The following is a 26,715-nucleotide window of genomic DNA, read 5'->3' as shown; positions in this document are numbered from 1 at the left end:
ATCTATTTGCAGGCTCTACTTTGGGGCTCTAAACAAAAACATTTACTGTTTTCAGCAATTCCATTATAACACTGGGTGCAACTCAATTTGATATTGTAGATAACTACAAAAAAGAGTGGGGCAAGTTTTAAAACCAACTCTGATAAATAAAAAAACCCTACTCTGCTGTGGCTGAATTGCAAAAATATATTTGAGGTTTGCACAACTGAGCAAAGGGAAAAAAATATCAGTCAAAGGAAACTATTTCTACAGGAAAATAGTTCCACCAGTCTATACTACAGGTAATCTCCGAGTTGCGAATGTTCCCTTAGCGAACATTCGAAGTTACGCAATAAGCGCCTCCTAGTGCTTACAAGCAAGTCCCAAAATTATGAATGTTGCTGCACCATGGCAGCCGTTCACACTTACGAACAACCACAGTGGCACTGCAACATTCACCCTGATTATTCCCTCCACCTCCACCCCGGGTCTCCATAGGCACTTAGGCCTTCAATACTCACCCTGCAAAGATCAAGGTCCTTCACTTTCTTGGCTGCTCCAGGCCTTCATTGCATTCACAGAGAATGAGGCCTAAAGTAATGCAAGATCATGTGTGATCTCATGGTACTTTAGGCCTCTGTTCTCTGCAACAAAAAATGGAACTGAAACAGGGGGACACTTCCACAGCCCTCTGGAGGCCCATCTAGGTGCCGGAGGCCTTTTCCAGGCCGCTGCCACCCAGAAATGGGCCTATAGAGGCATGCAGAAGCATCCCCTGGCCTCAGATTCAGGCGGCAGTGGCCTGGAAAAGGCCACCGACGCCTGGATCCAGCCTCCAGAGGCATGGAGAAGCATCCCCCAGCCTCAGATCCAGCCGGCAGCAGGAACCACAGTAGAGAGGAGACAGATTTTTTCAAGGTGAGTCCGGCATGGCAGGAAGATAGGGGGAAGCATGAGGTATCTTAGTGGATCAGGGAGGCCTTGGGGGCTTGTTCCATCACTAGGCCCTCCATGACCTTCCCCACCCTGAGATACCTCATGTGCAGTTAATGAACTGCACATTCGTCCATGCATTTGATTAGTGAATGCGTGGGTGAAAGCAGGGAGTGAATCATGTTCAAGGTACGAGATTCACTTCCACGAATTTTCGAGTTACGAATGTAATGAGTAGTCTCCATTACATTTGTAACTCAAGGACTACCTGTAATAGTTTCCCTCTTCCACTTCTCATAGATCTGAAATTCAAGTCTGCCCCTAATTTCTGTGGCCAGGATGCTTATGGAACATGCATGCACCTGCATTTGGGTCCCTATATTCAGGAAAAAGAAGGTTTAGTGAAAGAAAATGCTGCTGATCTTTCTTCAGCATGCTAGTCTGATTAAAATTAGTATCCATGTGCCTTATGCACTAGGACAGGGGTCGGCAACCTCGGCTCTTTTATGACTCGTGGACTTCAACTCCCAGAATTCCTGAGCCAGCATAGCTGGCTCAGGAATTCTGGGAGTTGAAGTCCACGAGTCATAAAAGAGCCGAGGTTGCCTACCCCTGCACTAGGAGATCTCATGGATTTCCCATGTATCTTCTCCCTCAGTTATTCTTTACGTGAGCTACTTTTACTTATTAGTTTAATACCATTTGCAGGTGTTATACTCTATATCCTCTTGGTCGGCTACCCTCCCTTTTGGGATGAAGATCAACATAGACTCTATCAACAGATCAAAGCTGGTGCTTATGATGTAAGTAACATAGGCCTCAATTTATGTTTGTTTTTATCATAATTATTTATTATCTCCAAAAACATAACACAATTAAGTATTTGTGATTCTGGCATTCTCCCTCCCTCCCAACCTCTGAAATTGTTCTGATGATTTATTTTTTTCCTTTGTAGTATTTTTTCTTCTATGTAGTATAACCCACTACTAGTTGGTACTCAAATTTAATTTAATTTAATTTAATAATTTTATTTATATACCGCCCTTCTCCCGGAGGACTCAGGGCGGTGAACAGGGCAGATATATAAAAAATGCAAAAATACAAAAGTTAAAAGAAAATAAAACATATGCCCAACTAAAAACAGTAAATACAGATATTAAAAATGACCATAAAAACCCAACCCATCCCCCATCAGGCCAGGCCGGCTTGTTCAAATAAGAGTGTCTTCAGATCGCGACGGAAGGAGCGAAGGTCGGGCGCCATCCGGAGCTCAACTGGCAACCGATTCCATAGCTCCAGGGCGCCCACAGAGAAGGACCTCCCCCTGGGGGCCACCAATCGACATTCTCTGATCGGTGGCACCCTGAGGAGGCCCTCTCTGTGGGAGCGCACAGGGCGGAGGGAAGTTGATGCCGGCAGCAGGTGCTCCCTAAGGTACTCCAGACCCATGCCATGTAGGGCCTTAAACACCATTACCAGTACCTTGAATCTCACTCGGAAGACAACTGGTAACCAATGCAGCTCACGGAGCAGAGGTGTAACATGGGAGTATCGGGAGACTCCCAACACGACTCTCGCGGCTGCATTCTGCACCAGTTGGAGCCTCCGAGTGGTCCTCAAGGGCAGCCCCATGTAGAGAGCATTGCAGTAGTCCAGACGAGAGGTCACGAGCGCGTGAGTGACCGTACATAAAGCATCCCGGTCTAGATAGGGCCGCAACTGGCGCACCAGGCGAACCTGGGCGAAGGCCCCCCTAGTCACAGCTACTATATGGTCTTCCAGAGTGAGCCGTGAATCTAGAAGGACTCCCAAGTTGCGAGCCCTATCTACGGGGGGTAATAGTTCACCCCCCATGGAAAGAGATGGAATGTTCTGAATGTCCCTGAATATAATTGTGCAGACTTGAGTATTTACAATACGTGCTTTCAAGAAGCACAATAAGAGTAAATTGATGCATGGTGATTGGCATGTAGTCCTATGTAGTAATATAATTTGATTTCTTTTAAAAGCAAAGTCAAAAATCTATTTTAGAAACAATAAATAAAGAATTTCTCACATAAGTATCTACGCAGCTATAGTTACAGTTTTGGAATCAGGCATAGAGATAGCTAGTTTGCTGTAGTGGTTAAGACACCACGTTAAACCAGGAGATTGTGAGTTCTAGTCCCTTTGTAGTTAAAAAGCTAGCTGACTGATCTTAGAGCAGTCACTCTCAGCAATAGGAAGAAGACAGTGGGAAGTCACTTCTTCGGAACTCTGTAGGAACTTGTCCAGGCAGTGTACAGGAGTCAACACTGACTCAAAGGCACGCGTGCATGCACACACACACACACACACACAAGAGAAGTAGCTACAATTTAAAAAAAAGGATTAGACAAATTCATGGCCATTAATCTTCCAGGCAGCAAGCCTTAAATATCAATTACTAAAGAGTGAGCATTGAAGTCTATCACCCCCCTGTTACCACTTGTGGGTTGCAGGAATGGGGGTGGTTTACCACTGTGTAATGCAACATGCTAAACCACATAGGTCCCTGGTTAAGCTGACTGATCTCTTACATTTTAAAATCAACCTTCCAGAGCTCTGGCTATCCATATATTTCCCATTTGCCCTTTGAGATACATACGTGCTCAAGTAAAAGCAGGACAGCCATCTGTTCATGAAGCATTTACTTCGATTCCTTGCTTGAGCACAAGGTTGAATTAGGAAGTCTGAATTGACCTGTCCAGCTTGAGGAATCTATTTTTCTAACCCACAGCCCTCCAGTACTGTTAGACTGCAGCTTTCATCATGCCAACCACAGTTAATGGGAGGTGTAGTCCAAAAGAGCTAGAAGGTAGCTAGTGATGCTGATGTAAATAAACATTGTCAGTATAGTTTTTCTGCCATCATATTGTGCCCATCCCTGACACATCACTCATTGACCACAGTTTATTACAGATTCCCACACCTGCAATCTGTATTGATATTTTTACAAGTTTGTGTATGTGGATCTGAGACAGAAAGATGTGAAATGAGCCATGAAGAACTGGTGCCGCCCACAATGTTTCCATCCTATTTTCTCACCACTCATAATTTTCAAGTCCAGCAATTGCAGCCACAAGAATCATTTTTTTAAAAAATGATAGGTTTTCCTCCCACCCTGCCTTTTAAGCACTGATGCCTATTGGAATGTATTTCCAAATAGACAAATATCTCTTCTGCAGCATGATTATCCTTCTTGCTATCTCAGAGGAGTCCATCATATAAATTGCTTTTCATAAAATAATAGCTTGCTTTCAGAAGGACAGCCAGTCTTACAGGCTTCAGCCATGCTGAAATGTACGTGAGTGATGGCTTTCCATAATCAACAGGCAAGAATCAGTGGCATGCAGTGGTCAATTCAAGAGTTGATTATCTTTCCCAATTATCTGAATCTATTACAGCTATATCCCTCTCTTCATATCTCATACAATTGAGTTTTCTTTTATCTAGTCTTGACTCAGGTTTTCTGTGTCTCAGTTCAATATTAATTAACTTGTTTGTTTTGATTAGTGCTACGCTATTCCATTCACCTTGTTTTTAATTGGTCAATTTGTGAGAATGGGAAGAATTCGAAGTGAAGTGAATGGGGGAAATAGCTGTACAAATGCTGTTGTAAGTTCATAGGAAGAGAGGGAAGATTGCCATATTTGAGAGAGGGAGAAAAGTCTTATCATTCACCCGCCCACATTAAGACAACCTCAAAGTCTGTGCAAAATTATTTATTCCGTAGAAAAGAGGCAAAACAATCCTTGCCTTGTTTTCAAGGAGTAAAGATCTCTACAAAAGCTGCAGCTCTACTTCAGAATATGGCTAAAAGACATACTCATTTACTTGGTGTTTTATCAAAAGCCTTCTTATCGTAATTCACAAATTAAAACAGTTCACTTCCATCTTGGTTGCTATATTGGTTTGATTTTACCTGAATTTGTGTTTTTCAAGTTTCCTTCCCCAGAATGGGATACGGTGACCCCAGAAGCAAAAGATCTTATCAACAAAATGCTTACAATCAATCCTGCCAAACGCATCCATGCGTCAGAGGCCCTCAAACACCCATGGATCTGTGTAAGCAGTATTTACTTCATTAATCAGGTTTTGCCCAGCAGTCATGTGGTTGGAGGCAAAATGCAAGGTTAGGTATTTGGTTACACATGAACATATACATACACACCTTCTCTATTCATTTTACTATTTTGCAGCCTATTAACTTCCTCCTATAAAATCTTAACTCAGTATTGTAGCTTACCCTCAGACACACAGAATTTATACCACAGTAGTAGAAGAGATTGGACAATCATTTGTCTGAAATGATAAAGGATTTCCTGCTTTGAGTAGGGAGCTGGACTTGCAAGGCCCCTTCCAACTCTTCTATTCTGTTAGCTGTGTTTTTTCCTTTGTTCTCCAGAGTACTGGGTGTTCTGTAGTGCCAATACATGAGGTTTCTGTTAGAGGGACGTCTAAGATAACAGCTATAGGTTATCCTCATATAGCAACTGCCTCATTTAGTGACCATTCATAATTACAACAGTGATGAAAAAGTATATTTGTGTTCAATCATATTTACAACCTTCACATAACTGTAAGCAAAGGAAAGCTGAAGTGAGATTGTAAGTATTGTTGCATTTTCACTTAGTGACTGCTTCACTTAATGACCAAGTTGCCAGGTCCAATTGTGGTCACTAAATCAGGAATACCTGTACTTTTAATTAAGCAACTAAATTAAACTTACAAAGCAGAAGATATAAAAGCAGGATCTGAATAATATCTTGGAATTGATAATCTGTGATCAACTTAAAGACAAAAAGGGTTTAAAGATCAAAAAGTCCCATATGTAGCGGCAACACAAATTAAATTGATCTTAAGTAGTGGGAAGGAACATTGTTATTCTGACTGGGAACTCGAATTGTCACTGACTTCTGGATGCATCTCCAAAAAAAGAGTTATATTAAATAACAGTGTAGATAAAGCTGCTTGCATTGAAACATATACTCTGTTCTTGTCTTTCAGCAACGCTCTACTGTTGCTTCTATGATGCATCGGCAGGAAACTGTAGATTGTTTGAAGAAGTTCAACGCAAGAAGGAAACTCAAGGTAAGAGGGCAATTTTTTACAAATCCTTTTGTTTTCTTTATTTATTGTTCTTTAAATAGCTGGCTGGGAAAATAGCATTCCAAAAATATATTCTAACTAATCCGTACTAATTAATTTTATATGTAAAAGTATCCAATTTACATGGATATCAGCTTTTATTCTTCTTCTTTGTGCAGATTTTGTATTGCCTTGTGGCAGAATTTGATGTCAGTACTCCTTTGTTTTAATATTCAAACTAATAAAATAAAGCCAGTTTCCCAATTTGTATGTGCAAATTCTTGCTCTCTGTGTGTGGGAGTACAGCATTCTCAAAATACTGAAAATAATGTAGCAGATACTGATTATCTGAAACCACATTTACATTGAGCCCTAGAGAGATTTCTCTTTTAATATTCCTTTTCCTCTCTTTTCTATGTGGGGCTGAATGTGTGTTTACATATGTGTACTTTGGAAGGGTGGAGGGAAATTTGTGTTCATGAGTGAAATTGAAAATAAATTGCAAGCTTAACTCCCTTTTTAATATGACATTGTGATGCTTTTTTTTTTTAAAAAAAGTACCAAGTATTGTCAGTTTATGTTTTTAATTGCGAATACAACTGACACATACTTTTACCATATTTGAAAACAAAACTTCAACAAATGCAAGAAGAAAAGTATACTGTCTATAAATACTATATATTATGATGAATAGATTTAGGAATCTATTTTGTATTTGATATTTAAAAAATCATAAGGTTTTATCTTCTAAAATATTGGCATTATGTTGGATTTTCAGGGAGCCATTTTAACAACAATGTTGGCTACAAGAAATTTCTCAGGTATGTGCAGTTCACTTCTGTGTCTCTGTATTGTTAACTGTAGATATGCATTCATGATTTTAAAAAATCATCAATTTGTTCACATACTATTTGGTTTGTTTTGCCAAATATATTTTTTTTATTTATGCATTCTCCAGTTATAAATGGAATGGGATGAAATAACCATTTCTTATCATTTCATTCTTTCTACAATGTTTTTTCTAGCTTCTTTTGATGTTACAGCTGAATATTCCACAAGATTTGAAAGCATTTATTAAAATACACAAACATGAGATTCACAACAAACCCTTTCCTAAATTTTGTTTTATATTTATATTGGAAAAGAATTCTATAATTAATTCTTGATAGACTTTATTAAAATATTTCTGTCAATTGTTCGAGTTACGTTTTCCTTTTAAATGTGTTTGGAGGAATATTTGGGTACATGATACGAAGGATTTTTCTTCAGTATTCAGTCAGTCCTCCTTCTGTATTAGATTACATCCTTGCCATATGCAGTATGTGATGAAAAACCGCTTGTTCAAAATGTATGGTAGTCGTCTGCTAGACTCCTATGCTAGGTATATCAGTTTCTTCCATAATCTCTTCATTGTGCCAAAAATATAATTTGAGCAGAAGTTCTGTGATTGTAACCTTAAAATGCTTCTGATATTTAAGTTTACTTATATTGTTCTAGATAAGACTTTTCCAGCTAGCATGAGAAATGACAGTAGGCAGTATTACAGGATTGTAATAAGTCAGCCAGATGTTTAGATTAGAGTTGACATTTTTGTCCACCTACCAAGTACCTTATACAGGCAGATGTTATTGTTTCATAATATTAAAGGCATTCTCCTAGAATAATATAAGCTGTTCCAAACATCTGGCTGCCTTTTGCAATTGATTTATGGCAGTTTTGTCAATGTGAACGATGCTCGAGTGATGCTATAGATTGTTTGGAATTACACCCAAGGTGCCGATTACTGTTGGTACTATCTTTGCTTTCTTTTGCCATAGTCTTTCTAAATTTTCTTTGCAGGTCTTTGCTATTTTGTGTTATGGTTGGTCTCACAGTTAGTCGGATGTTTAAAACTGGTTTTGGCATTTTTGTCCACCTATCAAGTCCTTCCCAAGGACTTGTATTATTATTTTTTATGGTTTGACGCATAGTCAGCCAGATGTTCAAACTGGATTTGGGATTTTTGTTCATTTATTTTCAAGGACCTGGGATAGGCAGATGTTTTTGTTTGATGGTGTTACAGACAACAGTGTGAAATCATAGCTGTCAGTTCTTTACTTGTTGTTGGTCTTCATACACATTGAGTTCTTCCCAAGAATATAAAATGTTGTAATGTATAAGTATAGTATATGTGCAGATTCAAGCAAGTGGTCAGTTTGATACTAAGGAGAACTTAGAACTAAGGAGAAATTTCCTGACAGTTAGAACAATTAATCAGTGGAACAACCTGCCTCTAGAAGTTGTGAATGCTCCAACACTGGAAGTTTTTAAGATGAGACTGGACAACCATTTGTCTGAAATGGTATAGTTTCCTGCCTGAGCAGGGGGTTGGGCTAGAAGACCTCAAAGGTCCCTTCCAACTTTATTATTGTTATTGTAATTGACAGGTAGAAATTTGTCAATGCACAGATTTTCTGAGTGCCAACCAATATTGTTTGGTATGATGCCTAGAGTGCAAATAACAACTGGGCTACCACAGTCTGTTTATGCCATAATCTTTCAACTTGGCTTTTCAGATCTTGATATTTTGTGATCTCCAATTCTTTGTCTGCTATTCCACAATTCCCTGGTATTGCCACATCAATTATCCACACTTTGTTCTTTTCAACTACTGTTAAATCTGGTCTGTGATGAACTAAGAGTTTTATAAACATTGTTTGCAAAAAGAATCAGTGCAGACTTCTTGCACAAGCTGAGTATATGATCCACTATCCACTGCCTCTTTGCACAATTTGCACTTTGATTCATTTGACAATTTTTCAATTCTGTCCTTGATTATATGAGTTTAAATAGCTTGCTCTTGAGCAGCCAAAATTAAACCTCCAGATTCTTTTTTAAAATCTTCCAGTCATAAGCCATTGCCAAATTTTATCTTTATCCACCATTCCCTTGATCTTTTGTAGAAATTGACCTTAGAATGCTTTTTCTTGCCAGCATTCTGTTCTTATTACATCATTTCAATATTCATGTTTTGTTTCCTGCACATTCAGTAAGTTCCAATTTTTAACTGGCATCAGTGCTTGTTCTTGGCTGTCTTATATGTAATCAGCCAAAGTTTGCTTTTCTTCTTTGACCATTTGTTTTACTTGAAGTAAACATCTACCTCCATTTCTGTGGGGCAGGTATAATCTATCAATATAGGATGTAGTGCATAGTAAATAATCATTAACTTTCTTGTTTTTCAGTTCAAACTGCCTGGTTCAGTTTGTGTCTAGTTAATAATTCCAGGAGTGTTTTGTATCCAAGGTATAGTCCAGGTATTGATGGCTGTGATGGTGTTTCCACCATCCAGTTTTGTCTTTAGCACTTTTCTCTCTCTAGATGTATCCTTTACTAATCACATTTTTAACTTTTCCACATTTATTATTATAGTCATGCACTCCAATGTACTTTGGGCACCTTACAAAATATTACTGTATTTATCTGCTTCTGTCTATTTACATGATATATATTCAAGTAGATGGATTGGTGTTCTATAATAAGATTATAAAACAAAACTAAATACAATTATAATTTAAAAAGCCAAGTTTCAAGATAAGATGTAGAATAGAAATATGAAAAAGTCAAATTTTCAAAATTTAGTCATTGTTTGCTCAGACGTCTTTTTCACTTCTCTTGTTTTACCCTTTGTTAATTGGGATTTTGAAAAATATGGAATTCGGCATATATTGTTTTCTGTATTCCTTTAGATTTTAAATCCATATTTGTACCCTACTACATGGAGACCTTTTTTAAAAAAAACAACTAACTGATGGAAATTATTTTGAACTTTGATGGAAGCTACATAAAAAATACACAAATTATATTTGAAAACTTAAAATAACCCAGTGATAATTGATTCATGTAGAATAAGAAAAAAAGCACAAATACATACAAGCGTATAATGAATTTATGTGTTATTTGGAACACCAGGATCAAGATCAATTCTTTTCTTTATTTTTTTGTATTTACTCTTTCTACAATTCCATTAGTGGCAGAGAGATATACACCTCTTACATGTAAAAGTTTACTTTTTTCAAATTTGGTAAGGCTACTCCATTGTTCAATCTAATAAATTCAAGCAGAGGTTTAATATAGAACAGCTTCCAAAGCATTTGGAGGGAGGATTGGCCCTTCATATCAAGAGGATCCTTACATTTATAATCTATAAATCTCTTCTATTCACAGAAGTTATGCAACCAAGAAAAATTAAGAATGTACAAATCTCCTAAATTTTAATAATTAAATATATTTATAATAATTTTGTTGGAGGAATTTAAACTTGCCATTCAGGTGGCCATTCACTTTTGCCTGTTTTGATAGCCAAAGGAAGCCCTGCTCTTTCATTTCGTCTTAATATGTATACTGAAGTCAGAACAATTTTGTAATGATTTCTGAATATATGTTCCAAATGGTTGTTTCACTTAAAAATGAAACTTTTGTGAAATACCTATTTCTGCTTAACTATAGATGGAGTTCCAGGAAAGATTCCTTATCATTAAAGATTTATAACAATACCTATCATTTTCAGCACTTACTGGTCCACTATGTCAAATGTGATTCTGTATCTTGATTTAGCTCTTTACTCTTTTCTTAATCAAGAGTTCTGTAGATCAGTTTTTGGTATGAAACTAGGTCATCCCCTGGGGTACACCTTGGAAAGCTTGCGAGCGTAAACCAAATGGGCTAGTAGTCTTAGGCAGCCAAACTGCCATACACTAAATAAATAATAATTGTAGATCAATTCTTTCATTCAACTTGTGTGTTGTTTGTTAATACATGTCATGGTACCCAGTGTATGTAATTTAAGACAATGTGGCACCCAGATATCACAAGGGCATTTGATTTTAATTTATTCATTTTCTTTTTGTACATGTTGTATACAACATGCTACTCTTACTTTTTTCTTTTAGTAATTTTTGTGCATTTCAATTTAGTTATAAACATATTTTACTTTTCCCCCCTTTTGATTCTTCCTGTAATGTAGAATATTTGTTTTTGTGAAGTAAGCTCTTAAGAAGCTGAAACTCCTAAGAAATGCTTGCTCAACCCATGTGATGTTGTTGCCTTTTGTATGCTGCTTTAGAACAGAACAAAATCTTACAGGAAGTACATCATAGTATCATGTTCAATATCCCCTCCATTAAATTGTCTATTGCTTATGTGACCATGGAAGTTTATAGCAGGATGACATGTTTCAAAATCCTAGATATTGAGGAGGAAAGCTGAGGACGCTTCGGGGCACTGCTTGTCATGGCTCCCATAACTTCCAGTTTCAGCCTCATATTCAGAGGAGTTCGTTCAGTTTGGATGTACATTTTACACTTTGTTACAATATAGCTTTGATGTCTGAACAGAAACCCCTCTTCTGTGGCATCTGTAATAAGCTACAATGATATCAAAACAGATGCAGTATGATATTGCACACAAGTCACAACTATGTATTTGTGTTACGATGTCTGACATACTTGCTTACTTTATTTTTCCTCTTTAGGAGGAATCTTTCTTTAGTTTTATGTCTGTCAAATTTTTCATGGACCCATTTACATAGAATATAAGATTCTTTTAACAAGATTTATTGAACGGGATTATGAAGATTTTAGAAATCTCGGTATCTGGATTGACAGCCCAGTTTTTGTTCCACATTCTAAAGCAAAAACTCTCAGTCTCTTATGGCTCTTGTGTGAACTAGTGAAAAGGCTGTTCCCTTACATGGTAAATGTACAGATACCATTTTAGTGTTCTTGGTATGACTGAAAAAGGGGGCTGTTTTAATATTTTATGTATCAATTCTTAAAACTCATATAAAGTATAGGCTTATAGGTTTTGATTAATAGACTAACATTTAACCACAGTTTCTCTTTCTGTACGATACATGCACAAGGCAATTTAGTTAATCAGGATTAAGACCATGAGGAGGCAAAGACTTGGAATGCATTGTCAATATCAGTCTCTTTCAATAAGATGCCCTTTAGATACATTGACCTGCAACTCCAAGAATTTTTAGCCGAGATGGGAATTCTGGGAAGTTATACCAATTTGGCTGGAGAAGGTTGGTGTAGATACTTTCAGTAATAAAAAGATGAGAAACATGATTACTAATTCAAAGCAAGTCCACAATTTTCATCACTGAGTTAGATTTGGACTTTTGTGCTTGATATTGTAACCTAGCATTTCAGCCATTGCTCTACAACACTGTGAGTGTTGTTTTAAATGCAGTTCTTAAAGAAGGATGGATTCATTTGGATCCTGTTAATATTTAGCTAAATGTAATCCAAAGAATTACAAAAAGTTAATCAGGTAGGTGCTTATTATACCCAAGCTAAAAGGCTACAAATTCACCAAGCTTAGTGATTAGTAAAATTATACTAATTTCATTTGTGCTTGTATCTATACATTGTTGTTATGTTTAGAAATGTGTTGTCCAAAAATATCAACTGCTGGAAGAATTATTCCTCAAATAATGTTTTACAAGAACCTTTCCTCATTGCTTCAACCACATAGGCAGTTTCAATTATTGAAGACTGATATTATTTTTGAAACATAAGAAGCATTAATATATTATTGTGGTAAACATGATAAAACTTTCTTGGTTGGGTTCTTGAAGTGGCAGGACTTACATAATTTCCCCATAATATATTTATTGGTTTAGAAAATTTATATTTTACCCATTTCCTTAATGGCTCTTTGCAGTGTACAAAAACAACAAAAGTAAAGTATCTTAAAAATAAAAAACACAAAAGAAAAAGGCCGAAAACACTAAAATATTAAAATGTATAAATACTCAATTTTAAAAAATCTGAGGAATTATATTTTAGTGAATAAATATACTTAGTCTTCCTAAAGTGTCTTATAAATTGGATTTTGCAATGGAGAAAGTAAAATTAAACAATGCTAACAAATACATTTGTTCTGGGACCTGCATCAGCCATCCAATTGTTGCTGGGCAAACTTTTGTACTCCTACTTCAATTTAAATATTTTGAGTTAAATTACACCTATAAAAGCAGCATAATCCTTCTGCCACAGAAGAAAGTTTTTGGAAAGTGCAAAGTCAAATTGTTTATGCAGATACAATCTTGTATATTTTTTTCTTTGCCATCTTGAAAACAGAATTCATATCCATAAAATATTTCTGTTCAGAGCGGAAGTTAATAGTGCCACAGATAATCCTTCACTCTCATTAAGATAATTGCATTTCTGTTTGGTAATATGATTTAATTTAGAAACCCATTTGCTCAAAATGGTTTGTTAAATTTCTAGTTCCAAATGCATTCATAATTTGAAAAGTTACTTATTTCACATGACAAGTAATGTTATTGCTATACAAACTTCATTTATATAGCAATAATGATATCTAAAGTATAAATTCTAACAATATTTTAGTTATATTATTAATGCTAATTTTTCATATATCTGTTAATGTTATGCTCATATAATTTCAACAAGAATACAAGTGAGGGTGGCACTGAAGAATAAGTCATATCTGCCCAATTTTCCAAATCTGATTTTCTCTTGGAAAAAAACAAAATAAATAGCTAGGTCATTTACAAAAGCTTATCAAATAGATTCATTATTCTTAAGTGTACAACTTTTACCTTTAAAAAAAATATTCAAGGACATGCCACAGGGTCATAGGTGTTAACACGCACCATTCAATCTTCTTTTAATCTTTCTGCTTTGTTCCTTTTTGGAGGACAAAATGTTTCTTGATACTTCTTCCCATCTTCTTTTTTTTTTATTCTCCGCTGCTGAGAATTCCTAAATCACATGATCCAGATCTTGAAATCTTCCCCAAACCATTAGGTAGAAATGAGGAGGAAAGGAAATGAGCTTCTGGAAAATCTCAATTTGATCAATCCCCTTATAGCTTGGCTTTCAACACCATTCTGCCAAGCATCCTGATTGAAAAGCTGACTGACTTGAATTTTCCCCCTCCATCTGAGATTGGATTAAGGGACCGGCTACAAACAGTGAGGGTCGGGTCTGTTTTATCCACCCCCCTGAAGCTTTGCACGGGCTTGCCACAGGACTGTGTGCTTAGCCCCTACCTGTACTCACTGTACACATACAATTGTGTATCGTCTGACCCGTCTACTGCGATCATTAAGTTCGCAGATGATACTACCATAGTGGGTCTTATTACAGGTGGAGATGAAACAGCATACAGGGGGGAGATACAAAAACTATCCATATGGTGTCTAGAGAACAACTTGCACCTGAACATCGGCAAGACAAAGGAGATGGTGCTAGACTTCTGGAGGAAAAGAGAGGAACCTGCCTGGCTTTACATTGGGGGGGCTGTGTGGAAAGAGTTTCCTCCTTTAAATTCCTGGGAGTCTACCTCTGTGAAGATCTTACCTGGAAAGTCAGTACAACCCAGGTGGCCAGAAAGGCCCAACAGAGACTCCACTTCCTCAGGGTCTTGCGGAAGAACAGGATAGAACAACGGCTAATGACCTTCTTTAGAGAGCATCCTCTCGCACTGTATTCTGGTTTGGTATGCGGGTCTGACAGCCGCGGATAGGAAAATATTACAGAGGGTGGTAAGCACAGCACAAAACATCGTGGGCTGTTCCCTGACACCACTGGATGACATTGCCAGGGCTTGCTGCCTTGGAAGAGTGAGGAAAGTTCTCAGGGACGACTCACACTCTGGTCGGTACCTCTTTACTGTCCTACCATCGGGTAAGAGATACAGGAGTATAGTCAGCCGTACCAACAGGCTGAAGAACAGCTTCTATCCATGGGCGGTCAGGCTCTTGAACGGGAAATAACTTTATGTATGTTTGTGCAATTAGCTCACATGGTGTAACAAGATGGTGGGTTTGTTGTCACTGTGATTTGGAGGGGGGGCACGAAGGGAGGCTCAGCCAATCTCAGTGTATAAATGGTTGTGGCTATATTTTATCATTTATATAGTACTTTATAATAGTAACAATAGCCTAATCTTTTTATAGATGGAAGGATTTACAGTAAGAAAAGTTTTTAAACTAACAAACAATAATGTAAGATCATATAAAATTGTGACCTATAATTTTCTGCAGTTTTGTCTGTTTCTCCTTTTTGTGTACTTTACATATCAAAATGGCAACAGTTTTGAGTAAGAGCTGGATATTACATTACATTTGCTTTCTTTTACTAGCAACCAATTGGGATTGTGCTAGATGCTTGATAAAATCTAATTTAAAATGATCACAGTACCTGGCAGAAACCGAATCCACCCTCCATATTTTCCAAAAGGTTTTGGATGACTCATAATTGTTGTTTGTTTAAGAAAGATATCACACTATTATGAAAAACCTTTGTTAAGAGATGGTACAAAAATGAAATGGCAAATAATGATAAATTCACAAAATTAAGAAAAATATTTTTCAGTTTTCTTGTTAAATTAGTTAACTGACACTATTTGTTTCCTTCTGATTTATAGCAGCCAAGAGTTTATTGAAGAAACCTGATGGAGTAAAGGTAAGTTACAAATATAAAGGGCAGCTAATTAGTGATAATTAGCTAATTGGTGATAATCTCACTAATTTTTCACTAGCAAATCACCTTCTAAATTCCATGGCTTTCGGCAATGATATAACTGCTCCTGTTCTTCATTTAGAAGTCTATATATGTATGCACATACACAAGAACATGCAAACAAATGTGCACACACATATACACCCAAACACAAACAGGATGGTATCATCACTGCCCTGTTGTTTTTTACAGTGAAGGGACGCGGTGGCTCAGTGGGTTAGGACGCTGAGCTTGTTGATCAGAAGGTTGGCAGTTTGGCGGGTCGAATCCCAAGTGCCACGTAACAGAGTGAGTGCCTGTTACTCGTCCCAGCTTCTGCCAACCTAGCAGTTCGAAAGCACGTAAAAATGCAAGTAGAAAAATAGGGACCACTACGGTGGAAAGGTAACAGCGTTCCATGCACCTTTGGCGTCTAGTCATGCCGGCCACATGGCCACGGAGACGTCCTCGGACAAGCGCTGGCTCTTGGGCTTTGAAATGGAGATGAGCACCGCCCCCTAGAGTTGGAAACGACTAGCACGCATGTGCGGGGGAACCTTTACCTTAAGAATACAGTTCTCTTTCTTTTTGCCTTCTTTTTAACAGAAAATTAAGTTTTTTTCCGAGAGGCCTTTGGGTCAGCAAATAATATTTACATAGAAGTAGGTGAGGCAAGGATAAATTATAATTACTTAGTTCAAAAGCCACATAATGTGTTTTACTTGTTGAATTTCTTAATATTTCAGAGTTGCATATGTTTTGATTTTCCTTGTGGCCTGCTTAGAGTCTCATCTTAGGAAGGGGCAATACATGAATTGATGTGTTTTTTAATTAATTTACTTTCTAGTCATGTTAGTGACTTATCCCTTTCTAGCCATGTTTTGAATAGCAGCCATTTTATGATATTAGCATTGAAAAAATTATCACAAAGTTGGTCAATCATTGACCTGTATACTGCAAGAAAAAATCAGTTTATCTGGCCAGAAAATAATGCATTTTAAGATTTCAATTACAAGTTCTGATCGAGTAAGCAATATTAGTAAGAAATAGAAGAAGGTTGTAGCTTTCCTATATGACATAGAATTTCTGAGCCTCTGGCCCTAGAATGGCATACAAGGAGAGATTGTTCCATGTATAATGTTTCAGGTAGTACATAAAAATTAGCTTAATCCAAGATTATTAGGATTAAATGAAATGTTTCAGTTGTTGTTAGAAGTGTAATCTCTATGGATCTTTCTGTTTATTTGAACATTCTTGGAGTTAAGTTTCTACTCTTGAATTTTTCTTTTCTTGAATCTGAACCTTTGAGTAAAAGACTCGTATGTTTCTATTAAAGTTGTGATATACATACATTTATATATTTCATGTTTAAGCACGCTGGTAATCTTAAGCCAGCCACTTTGAAACAACCAAATTCAATATGATTTATTTCTGGACCCGGCCGGTGCATTTCCCAAGATTAGCTGGACCTATTGAAGAATGCTATTTGTGGTACTGAGAATATGTTCTACTCCTTTTTCAACTAACCCCAATAACTATGTCAGATTTCTCTGTATCCAAAATCTATCTCTTCCAGTGAAACAAAATGGCTGCTTCTTTCCCACTATTGATCAGTTCAGTAGAAATGTCTTGCCTTAATGTATCTGTAATACTGAGTCCTTCGGGAGAAGGGCGGTATAGAAATTCAATTAAATAAATAAATAAATAAGTATGCCCCAATTCAGGTAGTTCAATAGTATTTTTATTGCAAATCTCTAACAGTCTCGGGTTAAAATTGTTCTATTTAAACAGATGTGCTGATGATAGTTACTACCAGCAATTTGCATTATTATTTTTGGAGTGGGGGTGTTATGACAAGTATTCAGAATTCTTTCTCATAACTGTTCTCATAGGGCACCATGAAAGGAGAATTCATTTTTCAGTGCCTATCAAACAGGAGATTCTATTCATATGCAAAATATTTCTCCCATTTCTGCAAATTGGGCATTTTTAAAATAAGCAGCCAAACTACAACAAACATGTTGTTCTCCATGCATTGATTCTTTAAATCCAACCAGTCATATTTTCTTCTTTTCCTTTCTCTCTGACTGGTCATATCAGAAAAGGAAGTCCAGTTCGAGTGTTCAGATGATGGTGAGGAACTTTATCTGCCAGACTTTTCATCCTATGAAATGTTCACACTTAGAAATGAAATAGATGTATTTATCATTGAGTTGGTAATGTAACATCAGAAGCTACAAGTCTTTTAAAATGCACACTTGTGACTTCTGTCATTGTAGTGTTACATCCTAAATAAATCATTTCCATTTTTTTACACACTGTGCAAATATTGGCATGAAACTGATGGAATACTGGCCATGATCCTATTCCAGTATAGTAGCATTGTTATTTGAAAGCCTTCCATATTTGTCCTATAAATGTCTTGAACTTAAATCAGGTAAATTTCTGGAAGGTAAAGAAAAAAAGTGATTACATTCATTCCACTAGTCTTAGAACCTGGCAGGAATTTGGAGGTGTCAATTTAAACCATCACTGGAGCCACTATCCACTGGTGGGTATTGTGCAGTATTTATACCAAATAATACAGTTTCTGTTATCACATACTTGTTTTAAATATAATTGAGTGTGATAGATGTTGAATCAGATAATTCAATTGAGTTTATTTCTGTAATATTTATTTTATCAATACGATTACTCTGGTTTTTAAAAAAAAATAAAAACTGTTTGAAAAGCTAGCTTTTTTTCTTTCTAGTGTTTTAATGTAGAACACTATGTTTACTATGTACTTAGAACTGCAAGCCTGTATTCATAGACATTTATCCATAAAAACAAGGAGCAAATAAAAACAAGTTATTAACAAATGTTGCAGAGTATCATAAATAGTTAACTCAAATTTTAAAAAAGTAAAATGACATTGGTGAACAGTAAATGTTGAATCCAACTTGACTATGCTTGTGTGTTTCCTGGGAGATTTTAAATCTTTGTTAAATTTTTAGGTGATTTAAATATTTTTATAATATTTAATATTGTGGCAAAATAGATTAGATGTGTGAATCAGTCAGTTAATATTGATTTTTCCTGTCAGAATAGTTTCCTTATTTTTCTGTTTCTATCATATTTGTAATACATCTGCAAAAGATGCACTCTGTCTAAATTAAGACAAAAGAAAAAGTATTTTTATCCTACTGATTCGTGGGATATCAGTCTTCACGAAAGGGTCTACAATTCCACATTCATTTTAAAAGGTATTGGTTAATATTACTTTGGAACCATAAAATTTTAAATTAGCTTCTAAAACCTTTTTCTAAATCTAAGTCCTTTTTTAAAAAAAGTATATGAGATTATATGCACTGAAGGTGATAACTATCATTATTAATAAAAATAATGCTCTTAATTGTAATTTCTGAATGGTTTGTATATAATTATAAAATGACTATGCAGATAGAGCCTGAAAACGCATGTAAGTTCTAAAAGGTATTTACACCACTGATGTACAGATTTACATTGTAAAGTATTTTCTGTTGGCCAGATATCCTTCTTGAAATTAAAATTGCTTGACTAATACTTAATATTTGATTCCTGCTCACGATTTTGATAAGCCACATTTTTTCTTTTTGTCTGTGGATATTTTCCTCTATTTTTAAAGTACTAATTTTGTGGTATGCCAGCTTGTGTTCATATTAACTTTATGACTTTCTTTTATTATGAGCTTGCTTGAGATTATAAGTTACTTTCATGTTATATAGAAAAAAAAGCATGAAATTAGTTTTTTCACCCATCTTTTAATTCAAAGTAAATTGGTAATTTTAAAAAAATGGTTTCATTGAAAGGATACAAAAGTTCCTGAACAATATAGGAGTGGCACATTGTCTGTGGACATATCTGTTATGTTTGTAGATTACTTAAATTGCCATTTACAGAGCTTAGCTAGTATGATTTTTGTCATACTGCAAGACCCCATTTCTAAAAAAATGATTACTGTTTATTATATATACTGTATTTTTTGTTAAAAGCATTGTGAATATTTCCCATTTTAAGCATACTGTAGGTCAGGGATCCCCAAACCCCGGTCCGTGGACCTGCACGAGTCCGCAGCATGACAGAAACCGGGCTGCACAAACGAGGAAAAACCTCTCTATGGAACTGGTCCGTGGTGCCCAAAAGGTTGGGGACCTCTGCTGTGGATGGTTAACGACAAACATAGTTGATATATCCCCCCGCCACATTGTTATATCTCACATCTATGCAAGATAAGCCATCACACAGTTTCAATCACTCCTGTGAATTGATTTTTTTGTTTTATTTTTATGGGTGACACTCATAACTTCTTTTCGCCTTAAGCTATCCTTTGAATTCCAAATTGTTACCATCTTCCCTTTAAATAACCACTTCAGATTCATCATCTGTGGGGTTTCAATGTTTTACTCCCATTCGTGCTTTTTTTAAAGATAGTAATGCATTTGACATCCAGTGTAGTCTGCCTGAAATATCACTTGCATAACCAATAATAAGTCTAAATGTGACATCATTAGCTGATCTGTATTCATATAATGTTGGTCAAAGAAGATGGGTGAAAAACAACAGTATTATTGTAAAAGTCTTCATTTTCTTTGTGTTGGTAGAAATAGCAATACAAAATATTCTGTGTTGCTAATCAGGTAAACCTTTTGTCTGTTCAGCTCTATTGTTTGATGGTTGCTTCCATTCTCCAATCCCTATGTTTCTCTGTGTTTATGCTTGTATATGTGGGTATGCAAGCATACATATAGACACACATACACCTGAAGCATACATATAGACACACATACACCAGATGCCTGAATATATATATGTGTGTGTGTGTGTGTGTGTGTGTGTGTAAATTACTAACAAAGAATTAAGGGAGGCTGAGATGCATTTCTGACTCATTAGTCTTCATCAGTCAGTAATACCCTTCTGAGATTAATTTACACAAATATATGAACTGTCCGGTGTGACTACAGCCTGTTCGATGGCCTTTGAGATAAGGCTGAAAACAGGAAATAAAGATTTGCCCCATGTTTGGGGCCTAGCAAGGTAATCTAATAGTTAACATATCTCTCTCACACACACACACACACACACACACACACACACACACACACACATATATATATATATATATATATATATATATATATGCATGATAGTTCTAAATTTTAATTTGCTTATATGATCAAGAAAAATAAGTCAAATTTCCAAAATTATATTTAACACGTGAGGCAGTTTTTTAAGCTGCAGATACAAAACATGCATTTAACACTAGTTCATAATGTGGATTAGACAAATTTTGGTTGAAATGATCTATTAATTTTCTATGTAATTTACTTTAAAATTTGCTTGACAACTAAAAAAAAATTATATATTCATTGTTATGAAAACTGTATGTTAATTATTCAACTGAGCAATGTTCATTAATTCAGTTCATGCCTAAAGTTAGATTTCAGGAAACCAATCTTTCTGACTACAATGTTTATTAAGGCTCAATATAGAGGAGATATTTACTATAGTACTTAAGTAATAATAAATATTTTATTATTGACTGAATTGATTTTGTATCTGGAGAAAAAAATATATTGTGCTGAAAATTTAGCATGAACTTTAGATAAGAACATTTTTCTTCCTTGATACTGAGTTAACATAATTTTTCATATTTAGAGATATTACTTAACAAAATAAAATTAATATTTTTCTGAAGAAATTGTTTTCTTATAAGTAACCTTGCCTGAGGTTGGATGGATGGATTCATTCATTCATTCATTCATTCATTCATTTATTAAATGTTTATGCCACCCATCACCCTGCAAGGTGAGTCTGGGCGACAGAGTCTATTTAAAGGTAGATACTGAATCTATGTGATCAATAGCAAGAAAATATTGCCTTATGTTTACAGTAGGAGACTGAGATATATGTCAGTCTGAAAGTGAACTCATACCTGAGATACTTCTTCAGTAATCAACAGCAAGCAATGGTTTGATTTTCAAATATTCAGTTCAGTTCAAATATACAGTTCCCATCTTTTTTTAAATAATTGGCAATGCTAGCTAAGGTTGATGAGATTCGAACAAAACATCTAGAAAACACTTCGTCATGTTCAGTAATATCTCATATAAATGTGGAAAGTGACAAATCAGCTTTTAGAAATGTGGTCCTATCTAAATTTACATTAATAACACATTGCTTAATACAAAATATTTTTAAGAAGCTGCTTTGTAACATGTTTGAAATATAATCTGTAAACTTCCTCCTATACAGCAATGTTAAACTGGATTGAAAAGATGGTGCAGTCGTTTCTCTTCTTGCCATTTTGTTGCTGTAAATTCATCTGTTTATCTTTATCATCACAGAGCAGCTATTCAATAGCATTCTGTAGAAGACAGACTCAATAGCATTTTACAGAGGCAGATATATAGATATGATTATGTGAAGTGAGAGGTCTAAGGCTTGTTTTGTTTCTATTTTCTGCATATCTACAGATAAACAACAAAACCAACGTAGTAACCAGCCCTAAAGAAAATATTCCCACCCCGGCGCTGGTATACCTGGCTTTATCCTTCACTTGTTTTTGAGTTCCATTTCCATCTTTTTTCTCACTCTCTTTCCTTTGTCTTTCTTTCACTTGTTTGTTTTTTAATTGTCGAGTTTTCTTCTTTTTCTGTTTCTTGGGAGCTGGGGATTGTACTTCTTAGGAGGCAGCTTATTGTCAAAAAGTGTGTTTCTAATTAGCCGGTGTACCATGGAAGCGGATGCACTTATGCAGTAACATTGATCGCTGCCACAGTTGAGTTTTCTTTGCATGCTGTGTAAGAAAGTGAATAGAGTGTGCTTTTGTGTTGCCTTTAGCTTTTTGCCTGATTGCTATTTCAGTATTTACAAATTAGGTTTCAACCAAATTTCTTCAATTTAAGAAGAGTGTCAAAGTCAAGGAGAGCTAATGAGATTATTGCTAGGCAACAACCAAGTAGACCTTATTCAGCTTTTCATTCCTTTACTTTCTCAGCAGGACTTTGCATGACTTTGCTTACTGAGATCTAGAGGCATCGAATACCGAAAACTTGCTATATACCACAGTTATCTTTTATTATATAAAAATCATTGTGCTGTAATAGCCTCTGTGGGGAATGTGTAACTAATGATTTGGCTATTTATATCATAACCTTGCTTCTTTTGTTTATTCTGATTTCTCAGGGCTATGTGGGAAAGCTTTAAAATTAAACCCTGTTTTTATTAATTGAAAGACCTATCTCACCTTGCATATTTCATAAGTTTGAAGAAATTTTGTTTTTGTCAAGTTTTGCAAGACACTCCTATTTACCTGGTGGTACTAGCTTGGTAACATATGTCTTCAAGGTATTTCCCAAATGCCTTTGCACAAATTATGAAAATGCCTAAATCCATCCCAGATAGAAAATGTTGGGCTCACATCTAAAGATTGTGTGGCCCTTGAAGACTCTAAATGAAATGAATTAGAGGCTGTCAGCACTCCTTATTGCTTCTTGGGTTGTTGCAAACCTATCAGTGCACATGCAGGGGCTTAGCCTATTATGGTCCCCTGTATTTTTGCAACTTCAATTGTGTCCTAGTTAATTAATATATTTTTCCCTCATGGAAACTGACATAAAATAGGATGGTATAAATGATGTAAAGAACAGGATGGTCATATAATGATCAGTGCATTTGCTTGAAAAATTCAGTGCCTCTCTAGATCTCCAGAACTTCAAAGCCCTGCGAGTTTCCAGATCATCACTAAGATTTTTTGCATGCTGCTACAGTATAGATATGATTACCTTTCTAGCAGTTTGGCCAGTAACATCCTCTGGCAGCGGTTAACATTGCTTTAGCTCGTCCATACTTAACACATTTCATCTGGTCATTTCATTCTTCCTTCTCTTACTAATGAAAATCTATTGACCAAGAACTGTTTTTTCTCTCTATTTTACTCTCACTCAGGAGCCCCAAACTACAGTAATCCACAATCCAGATGGAAATAAGGTATTCAGTAAGGGGAACTCTGCTCTGCTCTTTTCAAGTTCCATGTTCCATTCAGTTTTCCAAATCACTATGTTAATACAAGTATTAGCTAGGAAATTAATTAGGAATTCATGAAGTCTGTAGAGCCCTGTGCCATTTGTAACTGGATCCTGATGATCACTTTTCCTCGACCCCAATAGAGGTCAGATAGGTTGAGAATCAAGAAATTGTAGTGCGAGCTGTTTAATTCTTCTAGTTTCTATTTCAGCTTCTGGTTTGGAATAGGAAAAAAATGCAGTTTTCTTCAAATGCAGGATGGTCTTTTTTAATGCAGTAATTACTAAAATTCAAGGAAGACCCTTGGAGGTCTGTTTTGTCTTCTGTTTCTCAGCCTGGTCATTCATCTTTATGCAATCAAACTAGGGATTCTTTGACAAAGCACTGCTAATTTTAAATTCCCTGGTGGCCATACCTTTGTATGCATTTTAGCAGATGCTGTTCTCATAACGTTGTAATATCTCTTCCTCCATAGAAACTTGAATACAGATTATCAACTATGTTTGGTTATTTATTTCTTGATTGATTGATAAAATTTATATGGCTATCTATCTCATAAGAAGTGGCTAGGCAGCATACAGCAAAAAGTAGAAAAATAGTAAACATATCAAAAGCAGTCAAATTAAAAAGTTAAAAATGCATCAAACATAAGAGATTGCATCAGGCAAGGGACCTACCTCAAGATATCACCAGTCGGATCATCATCTTAAACTTTTCCAGTTATGAACAGCAATTCTGTTGTTGGCAGTCAAAATAAATTTATGTCCCTTATGTTCCTCTTTGCCTTCCTGGGGATTCCAATAGCCCACTGCATATAACAGGTTGATACAACCCTTGAAAAAGATGTAGAACCAACCAAAACAATATGGTCCATACAAGTAGCTTTCCCTTCCTAAATGGAAGAATAACTTCACCATTGAATTTCAAACTTCTTTCCAAAAATCAATCAGCTGCTCACACAATCAGGGACAAAATTGTTATTGTGGGTACTACCTGTTACATTTTTATTCTAATGTTCAGCTGTATGTGTAGGATTGAATTGTGTTAAAACTTCATTTTCTTTCTGTATAAACTTGAAAAGGGGCTAAGTGACTGTTAAATCCTGAGGTAAACAACTATCACTTTAAAGAAGAAACCCTGTGCTACAGTGTTTAATTTTACAATGTTTAATTCTACAATGTGATTATTGCTTCATAGTCCAGTAATTGCTATGTACTTTGTCATCAGTATTCTTGTCTGATTTAATTTACTTGTAATCATTCTGTTGTGTTTCTGGATGTTAGTATTAATACTATAATCTTTCCTCAAGCACATGTACTAGCTCATTTTATATAGATCTGTGACTTATTTTCATTTTTATATATGTTAGATTTTTAAGTTTGCTTTGCTATCACTTCCTCATTATATCATATTTTGGCTTTGATATTATATGTAAACAATATGAAATTTACACTGTATATTTTCACTAATATCAAAATTTTACTTGGCCTCAAAGTCCATATTATGCAAACCATCATAACTCTCTTTTCTCTGTATAATTATATAAATGGTTATAAATCTGCTCCTCCTACTACCTGTTAAACAGAAAACAAAATGAGTTTCAATATGGAAGAAAAAAAAACATTTGTAGAGGAAATATTTGTTAAATATGCATCACTTACCCCTGCCCCCAATAAAAATAAAGCCCCACATGATGGGCAAATTCTATGTTTCCATGGAGTTGGCTTCAAAGGTGTTGCATGAAATTTCTTCTGCATATGATGTGTGTCTAGGTTTCATAAGCATTTCTAAGAGTGACTTTTATAACCAAGCATGATACAACTCTCTGTATGTATCATTTTTAAACCAGTCAGAGCATGATGGTTCATTTGGAATGGATGGACAAATATTTGGGATGGTGTGGCATTCACTGACACATTTGTTGATGTGCATATATCTTGCTGACAATACATGTTTTATTTGAATTAGCATTACAGAAAGAAAGGACACTACCAAGATCTGTTCATATTGTTTGTGAATTATGTTTATCCCAAACAATAAGTTAAGACTTATAAATCTCAATCACATAATATAGTGTTGTAGTTTTCCCACATGTACATTTGGGATATGAAAAAAAGAATTGTCTCTTAACCTGGTGATGAATCTTAGTTGCTTCAATGGTTAAACTAATAGTCATATACAAGTCTATACTTTGTGGAAATCTTTATTTGATGAGCTGTTAACCTTATCCTTCAGTCATAAGAACTGTGCTTAAAAGGCTCTTAGTGCTCCATAATTCTTAGTCACATACCCTTAATTCTTAAATGAAGTTTTATATGTCTTTTCTTATTTTATTTATTTCTTATTTTACTTCTTATTTTATTTTTAATCTTATTTATTTTTCTGCTTTTGTTTTTTTCTCTTTTCCCAAGTTTCTATAAAAACCTTCGCAAAGTCATTTTTTTTAAAAAATATAAGACTAAACTTTTTACTATCTTTGATAGTGTCCTTTTAACTGTTTCAACTAACTATTTTTTGTTATTTATAATCCACCAAACATCAGAGGTACTTGCCTTTTTGATACTAAAGTAGGCTTTTAAAATCTGCTGTCTGAGAAACTAGTAATTTTAAACTGGCAGAGAACAACATGTCTGAAAAGGATAGAGTCAAAATTTCACAAAAAACAAACATAAACACGGGCATTGTTTGAGCACATCTATATTATGTAATTTGCCAATACTTCTCTATTGAATATATTTTTAAAAAAATTGCAATAAAATAAAAAGTGTTATTTATATTTCAGCTATATTTGTACTACAATATTTCTCAATACTGAAATATATAATATTCATAGGAATCCTTGTAAATCATCAACACCCACGTTGGACTGTCAACGCTTTTAAATCCTACAGTGTCTCTGTAATTTTAGTCATACCTTTAATAAAACACACTTTTATTTATGCATTCAGGATGAAGGCCTATTATACAATATCATGCCTTGGAACTCCCCATTTTCATATTATCAGAGGAAGTGGGAATGGTAGGGTAGGAGCTGCTACTGTTTAAGAAGCACATGCTTAGCAGCCCTTGAGCAAGTGGGACCTCTTGGTTTTAAAGTACTCTGAATCCTAGCAATAGAAAGCCAGTT

At 35.5% G+C, this 26,715-nt stretch overlaps 1 protein-coding gene across 4 annotated transcripts in view; it reads left to right on the top strand.

The window, feature by feature from the left end:
- CAMK2D (calcium/calmodulin dependent protein kinase II delta) overlaps positions 1 to 26,715 on the top strand; it is a gene marked incomplete at its 3' end in the record, with an annotated part of 176,623 nt that overhangs the window by 97,386 nt on the left and 52,522 nt on the right. For 3 of the 4 annotated variants that reach the window (XM_081332589.1, XM_081332590.1, XM_081332592.1), the window contains exons 9-14: positions 1,621 to 1,715; positions 4,876 to 4,998; positions 5,941 to 6,024; positions 6,800 to 6,842; positions 15,469 to 15,506; positions 17,643 to 17,675. In XM_081332589.1, the coding sequence (XP_081188715.1) occupies positions 1,621 to 1,715; positions 4,876 to 4,998; positions 5,941 to 6,024; positions 6,800 to 6,842; positions 15,469 to 15,506; positions 17,643 to 17,675 (416 nt within the window). The remainder of the gene's footprint in view (positions 1 to 1,620; positions 1,716 to 4,875; positions 4,999 to 5,940; positions 6,025 to 6,799; positions 6,843 to 15,468; positions 15,507 to 17,642; positions 17,676 to 26,715) is intronic. The other variant, XM_081332591.1, reaches the window with a different exon arrangement.

Source organism: Vipera berus, assembly GCF_964194415.1.
Source record: "Vipera berus genome assembly, chromosome: 7".
In the NCBI taxonomy this organism is placed as follows: domain Eukaryota; kingdom Metazoa; phylum Chordata; class Lepidosauria; order Squamata; family Viperidae; genus Vipera; species Vipera berus.
The sequence above is the reverse complement of the archived record's forward strand: the minus strand, read 5'-3'. Positions and strand labels throughout refer to the sequence as shown.